The sequence below is a fragment of the Natrix helvetica genome (genome assembly GCF_964273705.1).
Source record: "Natrix helvetica genome assembly, chromosome: 5".
Classification (NCBI taxonomy): domain Eukaryota; kingdom Metazoa; phylum Chordata; class Lepidosauria; order Squamata; family Natricidae; genus Natrix; species Natrix helvetica.
The window spans coordinates 65,383,513-65,406,195 of NC_138551.1; the positions used below are offsets into that span (position 1 = coordinate 65,383,513).

General features: G+C 36.7%; 1 protein-coding gene across 1 annotated transcript in view; it reads right to left on the reverse strand.

The window, feature by feature from the left end:
• CPXM2 (carboxypeptidase X, M14 family member 2) overlaps positions 1-22,683 on the reverse strand; it is a 126,280-nt gene that overhangs the window by 21,679 nt on the left and 81,918 nt on the right. Inside the window, exons 8-11 of the mRNA XM_081955729.1 lie at positions 12,336-12,459; positions 9,877-10,073; positions 2,222-2,401; positions 880-1,177 (exon numbers count right to left, since the gene is read on the reverse strand). Of these exons, the coding sequence (XP_081811855.1) occupies positions 880-1,177; positions 2,222-2,401; positions 9,877-10,073; positions 12,336-12,459 (799 nt within the window). The remainder of the gene's footprint in view (positions 1-879; positions 1,178-2,221; positions 2,402-9,876; positions 10,074-12,335; positions 12,460-22,683) is intronic.

Genomic DNA, 22,683 nt, shown 5'->3' on the forward strand with positions numbered 1-22,683 from the left:
CCAGAAAAATGATGAGTTTATAGAGACAATTTTGGAAAGTTAGAGGAGTAGTATGAAGCAAACTCATCAGTGAGTCTTTCAGATATTTTTAGAATTGCATTCAGTAGATTGGATGTGCCTACCATAGCAGCCATTTTGGGAAAATTGTACACGAAAATGCTCAACTTTTAAGATGTACACATCACTCTAAAAAGTTGATAGTTCTTAAAGTATATCAGGATTAATCAGGAATTACGGTATAGCTTATTTGCCTATTGAGTCTTGCTCTTGCAATTCTTTTATTCCTATATATTTTGTTTATTGCAATACCTAAATGGGTTATCTCACTTTCATTCCTTTAGATACATATTAAATATTGTTTGAATTGTTCTGCATAGCCTCTATTTTATTATATAAACCAGATACCATTTAAAATCCTCTATTCCATAACAAATATGAATGTGGAAAGCCAAAGGAGAATCAGCAACTTCGGCCTTTGCCCAGGAACATCTTTCAAAATTCAGATTTTTATCAAGACATAATTACAAAGTTTTGCTTTCTTGCTGCTTTGCAGATGACTGCCATTTAATATACAATTAGGACAAGAAAGCAAAAGAACAAATAGCAATAGCAGATTTATATACCACTTCACAGTGCTTTACAGCCCTTTCTAAGCTGTTTATAGTCAGCATATTGCCCCCAACAATCTGGGTCCTCATATTACCAACCTCGGAAGAACAGAAGGCTGAGCCAACCTTGAGTTAGTCAGGATTGAACTCCTGGCAGTGGGCACAGTTAGTCTGCTATACTGCAAGCTGACCACTGTGCCACCATGGCTCCTGATATATTTGGCATATATTTGACAAGTTGTTCAATTTTTATTTGTGAACCACCACTTACTTCCTGCTACAGTATGCCAGGAAGCTCCATTTACTGTTCCATCTTCCTTCTGGAAATCCTCTGTATGACATACTCTTCGCCGAGCATCCGTCATTAGTCGGTGAGTGGAGGCATATGAATAGGCCAGCCATCGAAAGACGTGGTCATCTGGAGTAGGTGTGTGCTCCTGTGTCTTCCAGACTGACCGGACCATATCATAGGGATAGGCAACTACAAGCTCTCCTCCTTGTAAATTCCCTCCAAGCACAAAAGGGTTCTTTTCCATCCATGCTATCACAGCTCGTGTTTCCACCGCTACCTACGAAAGAGAAAGTGTACAGAATTCTAAGCTAGCTGTTCAAGAGACTCTCTGAATACATGGACACAATTGCAAGTTTATAATTCAAAGGCAATATTGTGCATTCTGCAATTCTTCACATTGTTTTGATTTTGGAGTCTGGAACAATCAACAAATGCAAGAAAAATACCAAAGGGAATTGAAGTAATGATAAAAGGAATAAAAGGAAGTTTTAGCAATCCTTGCTAAAAAAAAAATGGCCATAAATGTTCCAGCATGATCAAAATCAGAAACAGATTGTAAAATGTGTGATTTCCAAATCTTTTTGGAAATAAATGTGTACAATTTGCTGATGGAAAAAAATAAGGAGTTTGGTGAAGGTTTAATTTGGAAGGAGCCCTGCTTCAAACTAACCATTTCCCAAATCTGTTAGAACTGGCTGTGTTCATTTTAAGGTTTTCACTAAAACTGAACCACACAGATTCGTTATGAACAATAATACAAGCTGTTTAAAAATCCCTCTTTTAGGAGCTAATAGTTACAAAAAACAATGCTTGGAATTGATACATGACAAGGACAAACAATATAACTATGTTACATCTTCCATCAATAACAAATTACACAAATCAGTGTGGCTTTGCTATTAGCATTATTGAAGATTAAATTTTGTAAAGTTCTTCAGGACTGCTTGTAGACTCGGAAAAGTCAGGATGCAACACATAAAAGAAGGTACAGCTTTGACTTAAAAAAAATCATTCTGGCAACCTCTAGTTCTTGTCCCATTGGAAAACTATTAGCCCAAAGTATCAGAATGATTTGGGTAAAAGAAAAACTTCAGAGCATGCTAAATTATACATTATAAAGTACTTGAAATCTATATTTTAGATTACAACATTAGAAGTAGATTATAGAAAGGTCAACAGACTTACTTGCATAATATTAAATTGTAAAATTATGAATTATACATAATGGAATATGCTGTGCTGTTTTGTAGTGAAAAGAACTGAGATAATTTTCAACTACTCCAAATCCCTTGACATTTTTCTTTGTAAAATTTTTACTTACTGTAGCATTTTCAGACAGATACCATTCTGGAATCGGAATTTGATGATTTGGAACCTTTCTCAGAAGTCTTCTCCGATCTTCAGATTCCCAGAGAAGTGTATTTAAATCTGGGAAGTTATTGTTGATATCAATACCTTCCTGAGTCCATCGTCCTAAAGACCAGCCTCCTAATTCAGAACCCTATAATGCAATGATCAGATAATTCGGCTTATTTTTCAACTGCAATTATTGCAGGAATATAATGACAATTCTGCATACTTTTCTTATAGTAATAAAGCTAGTCTCCTATGTGCATGGTAAAATAAGTCATTTTGGTTTTGAAAATGGATTGACTAAAATACCACATTCTTTTATATCCCATTCTTTGTTTTTCTCCACATTATAATTTGAACAATTGGACAGCATATCTAACTTAAATCCGCATTTCAATAGGATGCAAGGATGACTCAGGTAATTCACATTTATCCCTTATCCCGAACATGTTGACATTTTGTTGGACTTCTTTCTTAGTACACTTTTGAATATGATGGTCCCTTCTTTTCTTTTCCCTGCTATTACAAATGTCCTGGTTTATATATCATTAAATTGAAGCAAAGAATGTGAATTCTGTCAAAACATAAAATGCCATTTTGTAAATAAAAAAACCAGCATTGAATAGTAATTGAATCTGGAGGCAGCCACAACTGAATTTTTGCATAACTGATTCCCAGAAATGTAATGTTAGGACTCTGTCAATATTATTTTAGTTAGAAATACTAATAACTTAATAGCAAGGAAGCAAGTAATGGTGGAGGCTCCTAGCTAACCTTGACCAATCTTAAAATACTAAGCAGGGTTAAGCAGGGTTTGAATTTAGATGGGAGATCCACAGGAAATTCAAAGGCCATAGGCAGTTGAATAATATTTTGAAAGAAGGCAAGGGGAAATCTTTTGCATCATTGCCAAGAAATTACAAAGCATGTTCACACAAAAAAATCAGGTTAGCTTGAAGAAAATTTTAAACAATGTGCACATATACACAGAGTGGGGAAGCTGTGGCTCTTCGGGTGTTATGGATTTAATTTTTAGTATCCCTCACCACTAGGGAAATCCCTTATTGTGTTGTTTATAAACACATTTCTGCTTAGTATTAAATGTTATAATTTGGTAGCACAATGGCTAAAATACTGGAGTTTGATCCTGATGGGGTTTACAGTTGACTCAGCTGTTAACTTCCATCCTTCCAAGGTTGGTAAAATGAGAGACTAGATTGTTGGGGGCAATATGCAAATAATGCTTCTACATTGTAAACCACCCAGAGACTACTGAAAAGCACTATGGGGTAGTAGATAAGCTTAAATGCTAAATACTATTGCTAATAACTATTGGTAGTGAGAACTTGTGGATTAAAGCAAAACCAGGAGCACAATAATATCTCTGTAAGATACTGTCTTTGGAGAAAAAAAATCATATCTGGTTTTTTTAAAAATCATTTTATACAATACAATAGTAGAGTTGGAAGGGACCTTGGAGGTCTTCTAGTCCAACCCCCTGCCTAGGCAGGAAACCCTATACCGTTTCAGACAAATAGCTATCCAACATCTTCTTAAAGACTTCCAGTGTTGGGGCATTCACAACTTCTGGAGGCAAGCTGTTCCACTGATTAATTGTTCTCACTGTCAGGAAATTCCTCCTCAGTTCTAAATTGCTTCTCTCCTTGATTAGTTTCCACCCATTGCTTCTTGTTCTACCCTCAGGTGCTTTGGAGAATAGTTTGACTCCCTCTTCTTTGTGGCAACCTCTGAGATATTGGAATAATGCTATCATGTCTCCCCTAGTCCTTCTTTCTCTTAAGCTAAACATACCCAGTTCCTGCAACCGTTCTTCATATGTTTTAGTCTCCAGTCCCCTAATCATCTTTGTTGCTCTTCTCTGCACTCTTTCTAGAGTCTCCACATCTTTTTTACATCGTGGCGACCAGAACTGAATGCAGTATTCCAAGTGTGGCCTTACCAAGGCATTATAAAGTGGTATTAACACTTCACGTGATCTTGATTCTATCCCTCTGTTGATGCAGCCTAGAACTGTGTTGGCTTTTTTGGCAGCTGCTGCACACTGCTGGCTCATATTTAAATGGTTGTCCACTAGGACTCCAAGATCCCTTTCACAGTTACTACTACTGAGTATGGTATCACCTATACTGTACCTGTGCATTCCGTTTTTGTTGCCTAAATGTAGAACCTTACTCTTTTCACCATTGAATTTCATTTTATTAGATAGTGCCCAATGTTCAAGTTTGTCAAGATCCTTCTGTATCTTAAGCCTATCTTCTGGAGTGTTGGCTATTCCTGCCAGCTTGGTATCATCTGCAAATTTGATGAGTTCCCCATTTATTCCCTCATCCAAATCATTGATGAAGATGTTGAAGAGTACTGGGCCTAAAACAGAGCCTTGGGGTACTCCACTGCATACTTCCCTCCATGTAGATGCAGTTCCATTGAGAACTACACGTTGAGTGCGGTTGGTCAGCCAGTTACCAATCCATCTGGTGGTGATGCTGTCTAACCCACATTCTTCTACTTTATCTAGTAGTAGGTTATGGTCTACCTTATCAAAAGCCTTACTGAAGTCCAAGTAAACTATATCAACGGCATTCCTCTGGTCCACTAATTTTGTCACATTATCAAAGAATGCAATAAGATTAGTCTGGCATGATCTGTTTTTGACAAATCCATGTTGGCTTTTGGCTATTACTTTGTTTGCTTCTAGGTGTTCGCAAATTCGTTGCTTGATTATTTTTTCCAGAATCTTTCCCGGTATTGAGGTTAGGCTGATAGGTCTGTAGTTTCCTGGATCTAATTTTTCCCCTTTTTTGAAGATGGGAACCACATCAGCTCTTTTCCAGTCCTCTGGTAGTTTCCCGGTGTTCCAGGATCTCTGAAAGATATAATTCAGTGGTTCTGAGATCTCGTCTGCTAGTTCCTTCAGAACTCTGGGGTGTAATCCATCCGGTCCTGGTGATTTGAACTCATCTAGGGTAGACAGGTGCTCACTTACCATTTTCTTCCCTATTTCAATTTGTGTTCCTAATTTTGTGGTGCTGCTTTTGATAGGTTGGACTGTTTTATCCCTTTGTGTAAAGACAGATGCAAAACATGAGTTAAATAGTTCTGCTTTCTCCCTGTTGCTTGTCACCTTCTTGCCACTTTCTCCTAGCAATGGACCAATTGTTTCCTTAACTTTTTTCTTGTTTTTAACATGTTGGAAGAAGCTTTTTTTGTTAATTTTTACTTTTGTGGCAAGCCTTTCTTCATTGTGAGCCTTAGCTTTCCTCACTTCATCTTTACAGGCTCGGGCTATTTGCTAATATTCTGCCTTAGTTATGTCCCCCTCCTTCCACTTTTTATACTTACTTTTTTTGTCTTTCAGTTTGTCAGATAGTTGTTTATGCAGCCATGCTGGTTTCTTTTGGGAGCTGTTGTTTTTCTTCTTCATTGGTATTGTGTTAGACTGGGCTTTTCTAATCTCATTTTTCAAAATTTCCCAAGCTTCTTGAGTTGTTTTCCCCTCGAGGATTCTCATCCATGGAATTTTTCCCAAGCTCTCTCTAAGTTTATTGAAATTAGCTTTCTTAAAGTCCAAGACTCTAGTTTGACTTTGTTCTACTACTTGTGTTTGGATAATGTTGAATTCCAATATTGCATGGTCACTTGCCCCCAGGGTTCCTATGGCTTCAACACCTTCTATCATTTCCTCTCTGTTAGTGAGAATTAAGTCCAGTATGGCTGATCCCCTTGTTTCCTTCTCTACTTTTTGGAAAACAAAGTTGTCTGCTAGGTTTGTTAGGAACCTGTTGGATCTTCCACTTGGTGCAGAGTTTGTTTCCCAGTTGATGTCAGGGTAGTTAAAATCTCCCATTACTATTGTGGTGTGCTTCCTACATACCTTAGTTAGCTGACTAGCAAAAAGTTCATCTTCTTCCTCTGCTTGGTTGGGTGGCCTGTAGTATAGACCTATGGCAATGTCATTTCCCCCACAACCTTTAATATTGACCCAAATGCATTCAAGATAGTTCTCATTATTGTTGTGCTCTATTTCTGTAGAGACATAGTTATTTCTTATATATAGTGCAACTCCACCTCCTCTTTTATTTGGTCTATTTCTTTTAAATAATTTAAATCCTTCTAGCTGTATGTTCCATTTGTCAGTTTCATCCCACCAAGTTTCTGTAATGGCAATAATATCATATCTGCCCTCTTTTACTTGAATTTCTAATTCTCCCTGTTTATTCCTCATACTCAGAGTTGTCTAAGAGTTGTCTCAGAGTTGTCTCAGAGTTGTCTAAGAAAGCCTTTCTCATTGCTTCTTCTGACATTCCCCTTTTCCTTTAATTGTACAATATGCTAGAAAGGCATTTTTGCCACTAAAGAAATGTTTGACCAAGACATCAAGTTAAATGAATTACTGGAAGAAATGAGAGACTAATCAAAGAGGGGAACATAACTAAATCAGAATATCAGCAAATATCCCGAGTCTGTAAAGATGAAGTAAGGAAAGCTAAGGCTCACAATGAAGAAAGGCTTGCCACAAAAGTAAAAAAAATAACAAAAAAAAGCTTATTCCAACATGTTAAAAACAAGAAAAAATTCAAGGTCCATTGGTCCATTGCTGGGAGAAAGTGGCAAGAAGGTGGCAAGCAACAGGAAGAAAGCAGAACTATTTAATTCATTTTTTGGTATCTGTCTTTACACAAAGCGAAAAAACAGTCCAACCTATCAAAAACAGCACCATAAAAATCAGATTAGGAACACAAATTGAAATAGGGAAGAAAATGGTAAGTGAGCACCTGTCTACCCTAGAGTTCAAATCACCAGGACCAGACGGATTACACCCCAGGGTTCTGAAGGAAATGGCAGATGAGATCTCAGAACCACTGAACTATATCTTTCAGAGATCCTGGAGCACCGGGGAACTGGCAGAGGACTGGAAAAGAGCTGATGTGGTTCCCATCTTCAAAAAAGGGAAAAAAATAGATCCAGGAAACTATAGACCTATTAGCCTGACCTCAATACCAGGAAAGATTCTGGAAAAGATAATCAAGCAACGAATTAGTGAACACATAGAAGTAAACAAAGTAATAGCCAAAAGCCAACATGGGTTTGTCAAAAACAGATCATGCCAGACTAATCTTATTGCATTCTTTTACAGTTACAAAATTAGTGGACCAGAGGAATGCCATCGATATAATTTACTTGGACTTCAGTAAGGCTTTGATAAAGTAGACCATAACCTACTATTAGATAAAGTAGAAGGATGTGGGTTGCATCACCAACAGATGGATTCGTAACTGGCTGACCAACCACACTCAACGTGTAGTCCTCAATGGAACTGCATCTTCATGGAGGGAAGTATGCAGTGGAGTGCCCCAAGGCTCTGTTTTAGGCCCAGTACCCTTCAACATCTTCATCAATGATTTGGATGAGGGAATAAATGGGGAACTCACCAAATTTGCAGATGACACCAAGCTGGCAGGAATAGCCAACACTCCAGAAGATAGGCTTAAGATACAGAAGGATCTTGACAAACTTGAACATTGGGCACTATCTAATAAAATGAAATTCAATGGTGAAAAGAGTAAGGTTCTACATTTAGGCAACAAAAATGGAATGCACAGGTACAGTATAGGTGGTACCTTGCTCAATAGTAGTAACTGTGAAAGGGATCTTGGAGTCCTAGTGGACAACCATTTAAATATGAGCCAACAGTTTGCAGCAGCCAACACAGTTCTAGGCTCCATAAACAGAGGGATAGAATCAAGATCACGTGAAGTGTTAATACTACTTTATATTGCCTTGGTAAGGCCACACTTGGAATACTGCATTCAGTTTCAGTCGCCACGATGTAAAAAAGATGTGGAGACTCTAGAAAGAGTGCAGAGCAACAAAGATGATTAGGGGACTGGAGGCTAAAACATATGAGGAACAGTTGCAGGAACTGGGTATGTCTAGTTTAATGAAAAGAAGGACTAGGGGAGACACGATAGCAGTGTTCCAATATCTCAGGGGTTGCCACAAAGAAGAGGGAGTCAAACTATTCTCCAAAGCACCTGAAGATAGAACAAGAAGCAATGCGTGGAAACTAATCAAGGAGAGAAGCAACTTAGTACTGAGGAGAAACTTTCTGACAGTTAGAACAATTAATCAGTGGAACGGCTTGCCTCCAGAAGTTGTGAATACCCCAACACTGGAAGTCTTTAAGAAGATGTTGGATAGCCATTTGTCTGAAACAGTATAGAGTTTCCTGTCTAGGCAGGGGGTTCAACTAAAAGACCTCCAAGGTCCCTTCCAACTTTGCTATTGTATTGTATTGTAAATAATATCCCAAAAGAGCTGCCACAAAAATTTCTTAAAGGTTCAAACTATTCCTATTTTTACATTAGAATCTTGGGATATATATGTTATTTCAAAATACGAAGCTGGCAATTTGAAATCAACCCTTGGCAGCAGATAATGCCCATAGTGATTACTTTAGGGAATGAAGTAAACATAAACATGTATCTCATTTTGGGTTATATCCAAATTAAACCAAGCCTTAGGAAAAAGATGTGGCTCTAATTTGTTGTGGTTTCTAAAACATGGTCAGCAAAATGTCAGACTATTTTAAGGTGGAAGCGCCTGAAAACTGCATTGATATGTTACAATCTACATTTTGCAATTCAAAAGAAAAAAGAAATACCCCATTACCAAAAGTGAGCTGTGTTCAGGCACCTAGCCGATCTTGAAAAAAATATGTATTAATACTACCAGAAAATATTGTTCTGTAAACTAGATTGGGAAGTCAATGCAGGTAGTTCTCGACTTACAACAGTTCATTTACCAACCTTTCGAAATTACAACAGCAATCAAAAAAGTGACATGACCTTTTTTACCCTTATGACCATTGCACCATCCCAATGGTCGAGTAATCAAAATGCCAAAAAACTTGGCAACTGACTCATGTTTATGATGTTGCAGTGCTGCAGGATCATGTGATTCACTTTTCTGATCTTATGACAAACAAAGTCAATGGGGAAACCAAATTCATTGGACAACTGTGTTATTAATTTAACAACTGCAGTGATTCATTTAACAACTCTAGGAAGGAACGTTGTAAAATAAGGCAAAATTCACTTAACAGCTGTCTTGCTTAGCAACATAAATGTTGGCCCCTATTGTGGTTGTATGTCAAGGACTACCTGTCAGAAGATAGTAATGAGAAACCACTTCCATATTGCTGCCTCAAGTGACTTATGACAATTTTTCACACTTATAACCATTGCAGCATGGTCACATGATTTACATTTGGCTGCTAGACAACTGACTCACATTTATGATGGTTGCAGGTTCCCAGAATCATGCAATCCCCTTATGCCACTTTCTGACAAGCAAGTCAATGGGGAAATCAACCATGTTACTAATTTGAGAACTGCAGTGATTCACTTAACAAATGTGGTGAGAAAAGTTGTGAAATGAGGCAAAACTCAACAAATTTCTTACTTAGCAACATAAGTTTTGGGCTTAATTATGGTTGTAAGTTGCAACTACCTATATACATGCTTTTTCATGTAGCAACTAAAAGTTGAGCTCTACTTTAGGGCATTTGAAAACAGCATTTGTATTGATGGTTTACCACATTACCCCTTCATAGGCCTTTTCATATCCATCTGGATTGATTGAAGGAAGAAGATGAATTCTAGTATTCTCAATGAGATGCTTAATGCGCAGATTCCCAGCAAGATATTCTTGGCACATAAACTGCATTAACAAAAGCAGTAGTTCACGCCCAAGCACCTCATTCCCATGAGCCCCTGCCATGTATCGAAATTCAGGTTCACCTAGTCAAAACAAAACAAAAGCTGCAATAAGTCTAGTGTCCTAATTTGGTCCATTTTTGCAATTTATTCTTATTGTGAAAGTGAAGGTTGGATTTCTAATTTTTGTCTTTTTATAGTCAAGGGGTTTGATTTTGCTTCTAACTCTCAAAATATTTTAAGACATTCCATGGAACTCAGGCTGAAATAGAAAGCTGTTTCAACATTTCTTTCTAGGGGAATGTTCCAGAATGTCTTGGAATGGCATCTGCAGTTTCTGTGGAGTAATGTTTTTGCCTCCTCTCTCAAACAGCAACCTGAGGATCTTTGGAGCAATGTGACCTCACATGTTGAGATATTACTCTCAAAAACAAATTGAAGGATATGTACAGTAACTAGAAGGAAGCTGTAACATGAGTCCTATGCTACCGTCAGTCCTGCAGAACTTTTTAAAAGTTAATAACAAGCAGTAAGAGAGATAAAGAAAATCACATTATAAGATTTTATCTTCATCCTATATATTTTGAAATGAAATAGTCCAAAAGACTTTTTTGATACTTTCCACATAGCCTTCATTTTCAAATAAGAGATTTCAATAGAATTCTCTTTTCATTGCCAATGTTCTTCTGAGAAAAACTGTATACAGTTACTTGCCGGTATTCAGACAACAGAATACTATCTCTTTTTAATAAGACAATATGGCTACTGACCAGCCTTTGTTTGACTGACAGTTGTAATTAGGTGTCTTTTCCCCATATCTTCTACACTAGGGGTGAACAATCATGTCTTCTGGCCTTCACTCACCCTTGCATCGCTTTTAGATAAGACTTTTGTTTATATTTAGGGATTTGAAGGAATTAAAAGAAACAGGTTTTATGTTCAAGAATTGAAGCATTTTTTCTCAGTTTAAGAGATCCCATTTGTAGTTTAATCTCGAACCAATAGCCATATATTCTGTGGCACTGGGGGTGGGGGAGACACATCCTAAATTAAAGAATAATCTATGGATGCAAAAAAATTATCCTATTTTTGCAGGATAACTCCTAGCAGAAAATAAAAATAATTTTCTTGTCAGGGTCTAAAACACAGTAAAGGAAAAAGACAGAATGAATTCTGGCATTGTCTATGGTTAGTTTTAATAAAATTGATATCAACATTTAATAATATCAGATAACAACCTGATAATATCAGATAACAACCTGTGAGAGACAAAGAGAGAGAGAGAGAGACAGACAGACAGACCGAGTCTGTGTGTATATGGGTCTGTCTGTGTATATCTATTTATATTTAAGTTAAATGTCTTTGTGGGCAGTTTCATAAAGCATTTCAGTAATAAATGTAGCCAAATAACCCCAAAGCACTGCATCTGGAACATGGCTTATGAACTATTTCCTGCATTTAGAAGATACATTTGTTAGCCATTCAATTCAATTAAATCAGCTCAATTCCATTACTCTTCACTCCCTACTTCTCTCCTTCTTGAAGAAACAAAATCAAAACATTATTTGGGGACTTGGGGAAAGAGGAGCAAATTGCTCAGAATGATTTAATTCCAGTCATTTTACCAGGATTCTCTTATTTCACCTCTTGGAAATACAGAATCTGTCCAAAGAGGTCTGGAGTAACTCAGGAGATCTTATTCAGCTCTATTGGAAGAATTAAAAAAATGAACATATTTTTAGACATCACTCATATGATTCAGCTGATGTAGGGTTTTCTTTAAGCTGTAGGAACATTTAGAAACATCTAATAAAGCATTATTCATATTATAATAGTTGCTTTTAGTAGAGGCCTCAAGAGGTTTTTGTTTTAGTTTTAAAAAGCATTATATACCTTATTAATGTTCAGTTTAATCACTGTAGCTGGAGATTAATTTACTGATTTATTTATTTATGAGATTTATATTCTAGGAACTGCAAGAACTACAAAATCTAAAGGGCACCAGGTTGGATTTGGGTACTCTAAATGAACAGACATCAACTACAATAATTATAAGTACATATTTATTTGAGTATTAAAGATTTCATTGTAAAAACAATGATATCATTAATATTGAGAAATCTGAGCCTCATCTTTGGATGCTTTCGATTTATATTGATTTTCTAAAATTAGGAAAATATAATTAAAATTTCTCCCTTGTATTTTGCAGTACTGTGGTCCTATAGGCACAAGTCTCTACTGCTAGCTAGATGCTATAAATATAGGGAATATTAAAACTTTAAACATTCCAAAACCATCACTCCCAAAGCCTTCAGATTGTTATTTTTGTAAGAATGTCATCCTAACCAACTTCGTGTTCTCCAGGATTGTCGGATATTTCTACAGCATACAGCTTTAGGCCTTGATGACTTTTTCCAATATTGTAAATTCTTGTGATATTTGGACACATCTCATTTACCACCTTCATCAGCTGTAAAAAAAAAAGAAGAAGCAAAAATAAGGTATTTATATACCGTAATAATTGGCCAGAAAATGGATTCAAAGTTTTACCTCACCCTTGCTCTTTTTTGCTCTCTGTTAAAAGCCCACATCAATTCTGATCCAAATCAAACTGGTTCAATTTGGATTGTTGACCTGATTTGATATAATGATTGAATTCAATTGAATGATTGAATTGGGAAAACAAGCTAATTCCATTTTCCAAATTGATTGGAGGCATCCCATTGCATTTAGTGATTCAGTCAAAATTGCTGACCTGGTTTGAAAAGCTGATTTAATTTGGAGAATTAATTTATTCACCCTTGAATAAAAATTTTGAACCAAAGCTTCACATAGTCATAATCTATATCAGAGGTGTCAAACTTGCATTGTCACGGTGGTGTCACGTGATGTATCAGGACTTTCCCCCCCTTTGCTAAACCCGATGGAGTGGGATCAGCATATGACTCATCTGGCCTAGGGGGCCACAAGGTTAACACCCCTGATCTATATAATACTATCTGTTTACCTGTTTAAGATTTAGGCCTAAGAGATGAAAAAATTTAAGAAGAGAGGCAAATAAACAATGGATTCCTTTTTATTCTTCACTTATAAATTGCTATGGGTTTAAACGAGTTCTAGAATAGAAAAGATTCACATTTTTGTTCTTTTTCTATTTCTGCAGGGTGCAATACAAGCTGAACATAGGTACATGAAACACTCTATTTTGTTTGTGTTTTTAATATGTCTTACTATATAGTCATACCTATTAACAACTGGAACAATTGTAAGGTCAATTTCTAGGTCTATTTCATCATAGGCAAACATTATAAATTTATTTTATTATTATTAATAATAATTGAATGCATAGTAATAGTTATTTATTTTATTAACATTCTGGAAGAAAACTCCTGCATAAGTTCCTTAAAAGAATCATTAATTGGACCAAACCTTAATTCAGTTGTACTTCACCATTGTACTAAAAGCAACAGAAAGAAGTTAGCAAATTTAAGCCAGATACAATTTTTGAGGAGAATCTAGTGCTACAAGCCAACTTATAATGAATTATCTTTCAGTGATTGACTTAGGTCTTCAGCCAAATTCCTTCCATTTATTTATCTATTTCATCTATATTACGTTATCCCAATAGTATTTGCTACTGACAAATTTGAGATGGATACAGTGCTTCCTCGGTACTCATTGTTAAATGGTTCTGAGAGGCATGATGACTACCAAAAATGATGAATATCAAATAAATTTTTCCTATAAGAAATAATATAAATAAATTTAATGAATTCTCAAACCAAAGACAATGCACATTTTAAGGCAACATCAAGAGGATAGGATTGTATATAATTACTTTACATGAGAAATAAACCTAAAAATTAATAAACACTTAGATTAAATTAAATAAAAACTTCACTTTATTTGTACTGATGAGGAAGAAAGTGTAAAATGACCACATAAACTAAGATAAGACTGCAAGGAGATGTGCACAGAGCAAGAATTTCTGCGTGACTAATGTATCACTCTTTGTTTCAACTGGAAAGGGTAGCAAGTCACAAGGCAATCAACAGTGACAAGTTCTAGCTTGCACATTGAATACCAAACAAACAAGTACCAGGACAAAATTTTCTCAAATTTTCTCAAAACGCATTGAGTACCCAATTCGATGAATTTCAAAGCAGTTGAGAACCAAGGTACCACTCTATTTTGGAAATGATCCTTTAGGAGTGCAACTCATAACTCAACTATCCTTCAACATATTGCTTCCATTTTTTTAATATGATTTATTTTAAACATGTAGTAGGAACATGATTCACAAACTGTGCTTCTGGAGAATTAACACTGACACTGATAGATCTTACAGTTCAATGTTTTTAAAAAGTGCATGAGTAACAAACATGGAAATCCCAGTACATTTAATGTTATACAAAATGAAGGCAGACTAATAAAGAACGATCAGTGAAATCAAGTAACATCAGATTTTGATATCCCTGCCCAACTGCAAATCCTTGGCTACTCAAATGAACTATTAATCAAAAATCAGGTTTTAGTCTTTTTACTCTGAGTGAGAGATAGCTGGCTTTTTATTTTATTTTTTATCTTTTATTGGTTTTATTGTCATTTCTTTATTTGATTCACCTGAGCTAGCCAGAGCCATTGAGAGTTAGGAGGCAGACAAGTTTCATAAATTATTATTTACAAGTGAATTGGCAATGAAGGGATGACCTGTCCCCTTATGAATAGAAAGCATCTCAGAGTTGAATTAATTAGAGTTGAATTAAAGGGTTTTAGATCCCATGTTCAGAAAGACTATTCCCACCAAATTTCTCTTTTGCTAGTTGGGAAAAAAAAGAAATATTTTTTACCAGACACTAGTGATAGATAATAAAATAGAATAACAAAACAAAACAGGAAGAGGAAGAGGATATATGTCTGAATCAGAGGTGGTATTCAGCAGGTTCTCTCCAGTTTGGGTGAACCGGTAGTGGCAGCTACGGGAGCCTCCACTCACCTGCCCTGATGAAATCCACGACCTTTTACGCAGACACAGCGCATGCTAGCAAAGAGAGCGCCCATGCACTCACAATTTGGATACTGGTAGGGATGGTAAGTGAATCCCACCTTGTCTGGATACAAATGCCAAATGCTTCACAAAATATACTTGTCAAGGGGTCAGTAATGTCTCTACTCCTGACTCTGAGAGACTAATACTATCAAGACTGGAGCCACATAGATTTCTAGTGCTATTCCAGAGGCAGATACTGTAACAGAGAACATAATCTTTATTGTTCAGTCTGTGTTACTATTTAAGTTTTATTATCTCTATATCCGAGTTCACTGTACAGCTCAGCAATTACGTATTTTATGTAATGGGAATCTCTTTTTTTAGCAGAAGTATAATAATAGGAGACCTTCTGGTTGTTCAGAGACTTATATAGGTTTTTCTATTGACTACTGTACCTTGTCCAGAGTCACTTCTCAGGGGATAGATGGCTACATAAATTTGATAAATAAATATAGTTAATAAATACATAGTTGCAATCTATGATTTGAAAAATTCTGTATGATATTGTCATGCCAAAAATACAGGTATTTTACATGTAAATATTTAAAGCTGCAAATGGATTTTTTTAAAAAAAAATAAGGTTTGTTTTTCTAAATTTTGGCACATATGCTGCCAGAGCATATCTGCTGTGAACTCTGCATGGTGTCAGGAAGGGCATCTGGCCAGTAAACTCTCAGCTCCATCCAATAGCTCTGACTCTACCCCAAATTAAGAGATTATGGACTCATAAAGAAAGGAGGTTTTTTTTAAAAAAAGGGAGAGGGAAGAAGGGCTCAATCTCTTAGCAAAATACTACAGAGTCAAAAGGTGTTGCTAGGGAATGTATTAAATTTTGCCAAGAAAAAGAGCAGCATAGATTGTGGGAACCCCACTAAGTGACCAAGGAAGAAAAGGGGATATTATAAATTTTAACAGATGAAGAACAGCTGAAGCTTTCAGTTGTATCTAAAAAAATATCCTTCAGTTTTCACAATTAATGTCAAGCCTCTTCAGATCAATGCATAAACAAGAAAGTAAGATCCAAATGGACTTTCAAAGATCAATCTGAATGTCCAGAAAATACAGGGACCAAACCTTCCAGAATGAAGAGGAAGATACAAGCTTAAATCTCATGTTTTCCAAAATTACCATGCATTTAATAATACCTCCAGAACTTTGTAAGGTAGTAACACCTAGATGGCTAAGGATTCTCCAAATATAGTTTATCGCTAACTGAAATATTTATCAAGTGCTGCCAAACCCTGTTTTTTTAAGGAGGGAAGATGGAGTGGAGATAGGAAAAAAATGAAAATTTGTTTGTTCAAGGAAGAAAGGATATTGATGCAAAATAAGAGAGAGAGGTTCATTCTGAGTGTGCAGTGGCAGAACCAACAGGCAGAAAAGATCAAACACATCGCTGGAAGAAAATGAAAAACAGATAAATGTTTATCTCATTTCAGAATTTCAACCATCTATTAGTGGATGTCAGCAAAAATTACATAGTTGCCAGACAAGATTACACACTCAACAGAGATTACATACTGACATTCACTTCCAACAGTTGTATGCTAGTATATGTGTCTTATGGCAATTGATATGATCAGTTAAAATGGTAGATAAGTCAATCATCTTTTTATTCTACCATGCAACCATAAAGAGAATTTTTGGAATCTTGGCTGCATCCGTTTCTTGACTTGTACACTTTGATTGATTGACATTACACTTGAAAGTCCATTAGAATTTCTCTCTTCATTTTAAATAATGCAAGTGTTTTTTTCTCGCACACAATTTTCTATCTCGCAAGATTGAGAAATAATTACTGACAGTCCTTCCTTAATGGGTTATTTCTTCTCCATTCCCAAGACTAAGGCTACATGCTTTCACAGATTAGCTGGACGAAAATTTTGCAAAGCAATCTTGAGTCCAAGTCTGGACTCTGAGTGTCGGTTTTGCATAGTTCTACCAAACACAATGGAGATTAGAGAACTTTTGAAAAACGGGATTATAAAAGCCCAGTCTAGCACAATACCAATGAAGAAGAAAAATAACAGCTCCCAAAAGAAACCAGCCTGGCTGCATAAAGAACTCTCTGAAAAAAAGGAAAGACAAAAAGGATAAATATAAAAAGTGGAAAGAGGGGGACGTAACTAAGGCAGAATATCAGCAAATAGCCTGAGCCTGTAAACATGATGTAAGGAAAGCTAAGGCTCACAATGAAGAAAGGCTTGCCAAAAAAGTAAAAAATAACAAAAAAAAAAAGCTTCTTCCAACATGTTAAAAAAAAGGAAAAAAGTCAAGGAGACAATTGGTCCATTGCTGGGAGAAAGTGGCAAGAAGGTGAAAAGCAACAGGGAGAAAGCAGAACTATTTAACCCATTTTTTTGCATCTATCTTTACACAAAGCGAAAAAACAGTCCAACCTACCAAAAACAGCACAACAAAAATCAGATTAGGAACACAAGTTGAAACAGGGAAGAAAATGGTAAGTGAGCACCTGTCTACCCTAGATGAGTTCAAATGACCAGGACCAGATGGATTATACTCCAGGGTTCTGAAGGAACTGGCGGACAAGATGTCAGAACCACTGAACTATATCTTTCAGAGATCCTGGAGCACCAGGGAACTGGCAGAGGACTGGAAAGGGCTGATGTGGTTCCCATCTTCAAAAAAGGGAAAAAAATAGATCCAGGAAACTACAGACCTATCAGCCTGACCTCAATACCAGGAAAGATTCTGGAAAAGATAATCAAGCAACGAATTAGCAAAAACCTAGAAGTAAACAAAGTAATAGCCAAAAGCTAACATGAGTTTGTCAAAAACAGATCATGTCAGGAGGGATCCCCCTCATATTCCTCGTCTTCCCGGATGGGCTGGTAAGAGGACAGAAAAGGTTGTTCTCCAGTCCCAGGTTTCAGCTTCCTGGCTTCAGTATCTCTTTCCAGCTTCTTTTGTTGAGCCTGCAATTAAGGTTCTTTTTTATGTCTTAGGAACGATCGCCTGGTTAAAAAGAAGGAGGAGGCTTCACTGATCTGGAGCCCATCCAGGAAGACGAGGAATGTGAGGGGATCTCTTTGAGCAGGGGGTTTGAGCAGGGGGTTAGACTAGAAAACCTCCAAGGTCCCTTCAAGCTCTATTCTGATTGATTGATTGATTGATTGATTGATTGATTGATTGATAGTATCTTAATCTCTCTATATTTCAGGTACTCCTGTAACTATGTATATGACTATCTAATGTCGTACTTAGGAAAGGGAGAGCTAGTTTGTTGTAGTTGTTAAGGTGCCAGGCTACAGATTAGACCAGGAGTTCTAGTCTCACTTTAGGCACAAGGTCATCTAGGTGATTTTGGACTACTGCTTCTCTCTCAGTCCTAAGAAGAAGGCTTTGGCAAAACATTTCTAAATTTTTGCCAAGAAAACTGCAGAGACATGTCTAGGCAATTGACAGGAGTTGTTGCTAACTCAAAGGCAAACTTACGAAAGAGGTCTGGCAAAAGTAGAAATGGGACCACTGGTTATAGTTGCCCCCCTCCCCTGAAGCTGAAGCCATTAAGCATTTACTGTATTCAAAGAACATGCTAGAGTGTGGGAAACCCAATTAGATCCAAAAATGTGTCCCTGAGAAGTCAAGCCCCTATCTTTTTATACCAGCCATATATATAAACGAAATAATCCCAAGAACTTTTCAATAGCTGTTCTTGAAGGCAAATATAATATATTTTTTTTTAAAAAAAAAACACTTATGAGCTAAGATTGTGCCTGGCAGAAAAATACCCACTGAATCCATAGCTCATGTCCTGTTAAATTGTGTTTTCTATAAGGACATAAAGGCAGGCTTTATAATTCCTTGTTTGGCAAAGTAGCCAGTCAAATCAGATTTGTTTTCTATTGTTACTTTCATCAAATCAGTACCATTTTATTTACTTAGCAATGGTTAAATTTTGTTATCCTTTGTAAAACTAGGCATGCCCTAATGCCCTCAGTGACCTAGTTATACTATTATTTTTTATTTCCTTTGAAAAATACATTGTTTTCTTAACTTGTTGTGTTAACTATCACAATTCTGGTCAGTGATCATAATAAAGACTACTTTGTTGTTAGTCACAAAGTCGTGTCCAACCCATAGCAACCCCATGGGCAATGTTCCTCCAGGCCTTCCTGTCTTCTACCATCCCCTGGAGTCCATTTAAGCTCACGCAAACTGCTTCAGTGACTCCATCCAGACACCTCATTCTCTGCCGTCCCCTTCTTCTTTTGTCCTCAATATTTCCCAGCTTTGGCTCTTCTCCAGTGACTCCTTGCTTCTCATTAGGAGGCCAAAGTATATGAGTTTCATCTTCAGGATCTGGCCTTCTCAAGAGCAGTCAAGGCTACTACTATTTGAATTTCTGAGTTGGTGCCATTTTCCCTTCTGTGTATCCCTCACATACTGAAATTAAACAACTATCTGGGGAGAGAGACCCTTAGGTCATATGGTTATTAGTTATATATATACCTAGATCCTTTCTTCTGAACTTACCATAATATTCGGACAGCATGAACCAGTCAACAAGACATAAGATAATATGAACAGGGCCAAAAAGCACAGCCCTGTGTCTCTAGACTAAAACATTCAATTACATATAGATCAATCAATCAATAGATTGATGGATGGATGGATGGATGGAGAGAGAGAGAGAAAAAAAGAGAAACAGATACAGTGAGAGGTGATAGCAATAGAGATACTAGAGATAGAAGTAGAGATAGAGATAGAAGTAGAGATGGAGATGGTACAGATAGCAACGATAGAGATAGAGAGTGTGTGTATGTGTGTATGTATGTGTGATAGAGAGGGGGGAGAGAGAGATAACACAGAGTACATAATTATTCCTAAACTTTGGGCGCTCCATGATGGGCTTGCAAGGAATCTCAGCTATACATTTGTCTGCCAATAGAAGAATGCTAGGATTGAGACAGGTGCACCTTTATTACCAGCATTTACAAATATCCAGATGTAATAATCTGCAGGAGTGTATACATATTTGTGTGCTGTCAGTGTTTCAGGGACTGGAAGTCTTTCCCCACAGAGAGTGGAAGCAATTAGTGATTTGATTGACTAGGGGTCATCCATGCAGCTGATTGATTTTTTAAAAAATTCAATTGACTTTCATTACTGCCAATGACATTCCTGGCTACTTTTGAAATGTCTGCTGAGACATGACATAGAAATGCCTATTAAAATGATATTAAAAATAAAATGTTTTATAGCAAGTAGCTTCTTTATGTTCCCTCTAATAATGGTGGAATCATCTTTGTGATGCATTAACTCTACTAGGACACCAGATCTTTTCACCTGCTTCTTGCTGGCCTCTCTCCACCCTATCTTTCTTTGTTTCTGTACAGAGAGTGCTGGGCTAAATTATGTCTTTTGAACAGCATCTTCCTTATAACCATGTGTCTTGAAGAAAGAAAAGCATTTAAATTAAACTTTGGCATCTTGTACAGGCAAGCAAAGAATACAGTATTGAAATGATGGGAATGGTACTGGCAAAAGAAACCATATCAGCAGAAGGCAGGAATTACAATTTTAAGAAGGCTGAACATTAGACTTAAAGGACATAATTTAGTACCTTTGAATTACCTTTATCCTCTCTTTTTTTGCCTTGAAAGCAAACATTTGGGCCATTTCAAATACACACAATTATTTGATTATTAAACCATTACCATGTTTCCCTGAAAATAAGACAGGGTCTTATTTTCTTTTGATGCCTAAAATAAGTGATTGGCCTTATTTTGGGGGAGGTCTTATCATTTTTGAGGTGCAGGAGGCGGCGAGCATGGTCACCTCATGGCTGCTGCTGGGTTGCAATATTTTCAGGGAGGGCTTACTTTAGCACATGCGCTCAAAAGCCCGATTAGGCTTATTATCTGGGGAGGTCTTATTTTCAAGGAAACATGGTATTTGCTTGAAATGTTTAAAGGAAGTATTTGGATTATGCAGAAAACCATCACTATCAATGAAAATGAATGTCTATGGAGATTCTCAGTCATCCAGGTCGTGGTGGTCCCAAAGTTGCTTTTTTTTCAGGAGGCAACTGGACTTCCTTGTTTTTTCTTTGGAAGACGTTTCGCTTCTCATCCAAGAAGCTTCTTCAGCTCTGCCAGGACAGTAGGGAATGAAGGGATTTATATTACTTGCAGACAGCTGGTCATTTACATCCTTTTAGAGGGTCCTTGAAGCACTTGGAGGTTTATCTGTGTCTTCAGGGACCAGCACTACTCAGGTGACCTTGAGAACACAGATAAAACTTCCAAGTGCTCCAATAACCCTCTAAAAGGATGCAAATGACCAGCTGTCTGCAAGGAATATAAATTCTTCCATTTCTCACTGTCAGAGCTGAAGAAGCTTCTTGGATGAGAAGTGAAACACCTTCAAAGAAAAACCAGAAAGTCCAGTTGCCTCTGGGAAAAATACCTTTGGGATAATGAAAATGAACTACTATATTACAAGAACACTCTGGAAACTCTTAAAGAAGCAGATAATCCATAAGCTAAGGATATTAGCTCTCCACTGGCCAGTTGTAACCACTGTTTAATCACAACTTTTTTATTTGTTATATAAGAGCTGATGAAATCATTTTCTCCTTGCTTTAATGTTTCACTTTCCCACAAATATATGTATTTTTTTCTACCTGACCAACCTTAGGCTTTAAAATGCTTTTAAAGTTATTGTTCTTGACACTAATTATGCCAATTGAGTTCCTACTCATCTAATCTGTCTGCTGGAAATATAGGCCATGAAATCTCTTCTGAACAGTGTGTGACTCAGTACACAATTGTTCAGTAAAAAGGAAGAAGGATGACTCATCCAGGATAAATACGGTGAAGATACTTCATTTCTAAACATATTTGAAGAACAAGATAGGAAAAAATCTTTAGCACATTCTACACCTACACTGCTAGTGATATTAATTAAGAGTGATATTACTCAATGCACTAAAGCAAAGAATATAATTATATTTGGTGGATCTAGACATAAATTGAAAAGGACTTACATCGATGTGAATCTTTGTATGGAATTGCTTTCTGTGGCCTCTAATGCTATCTGTACACTCTGCATGAAGTCCACTATTCATTTATCTAGTAGAATCAAATCCATAGGACCGTAAAGAAAGCGCCTTTCTAAAATCCTCTTCTTTAGGGCTTTTTTTCAACTTGCTCAGGCTGTAGAAATTTCTTATTTCCTAGAACCCCCGATGAGTCATCATGAGTACAAATGCCCTCCTTAGCTGACAAATCCAACATTTTCCACTGTACCTTAGAAAAATTGCTATAGTTGCCCAGGGCTACATTCAAATGAATTCACTCCTTCTCCTCCTTTTTAGCCCCTCACAGAATCCCATCAAATACTTTTATTTCCTGTAGAGTAGACCCTACTCTGCTGCACATTTCTGCTCAAACATACTATATATCACTCATTAATTTAGATAACAATATTATAGTGTTATAGATATTATAAATATCTAGGACAAAAACCTAGGTATTTAGAATAGCTGTCATCCAGGCTTGGAGAAAGAAATCCAATTTAGATCTCCTCCCCAGGTTGGAGATCAGGAAGCAACAGTCTTCCAAAATTGCCAAAATATTAAAATCAGAGAAGCCACACTTCCAGCCACTGTTTTATCTT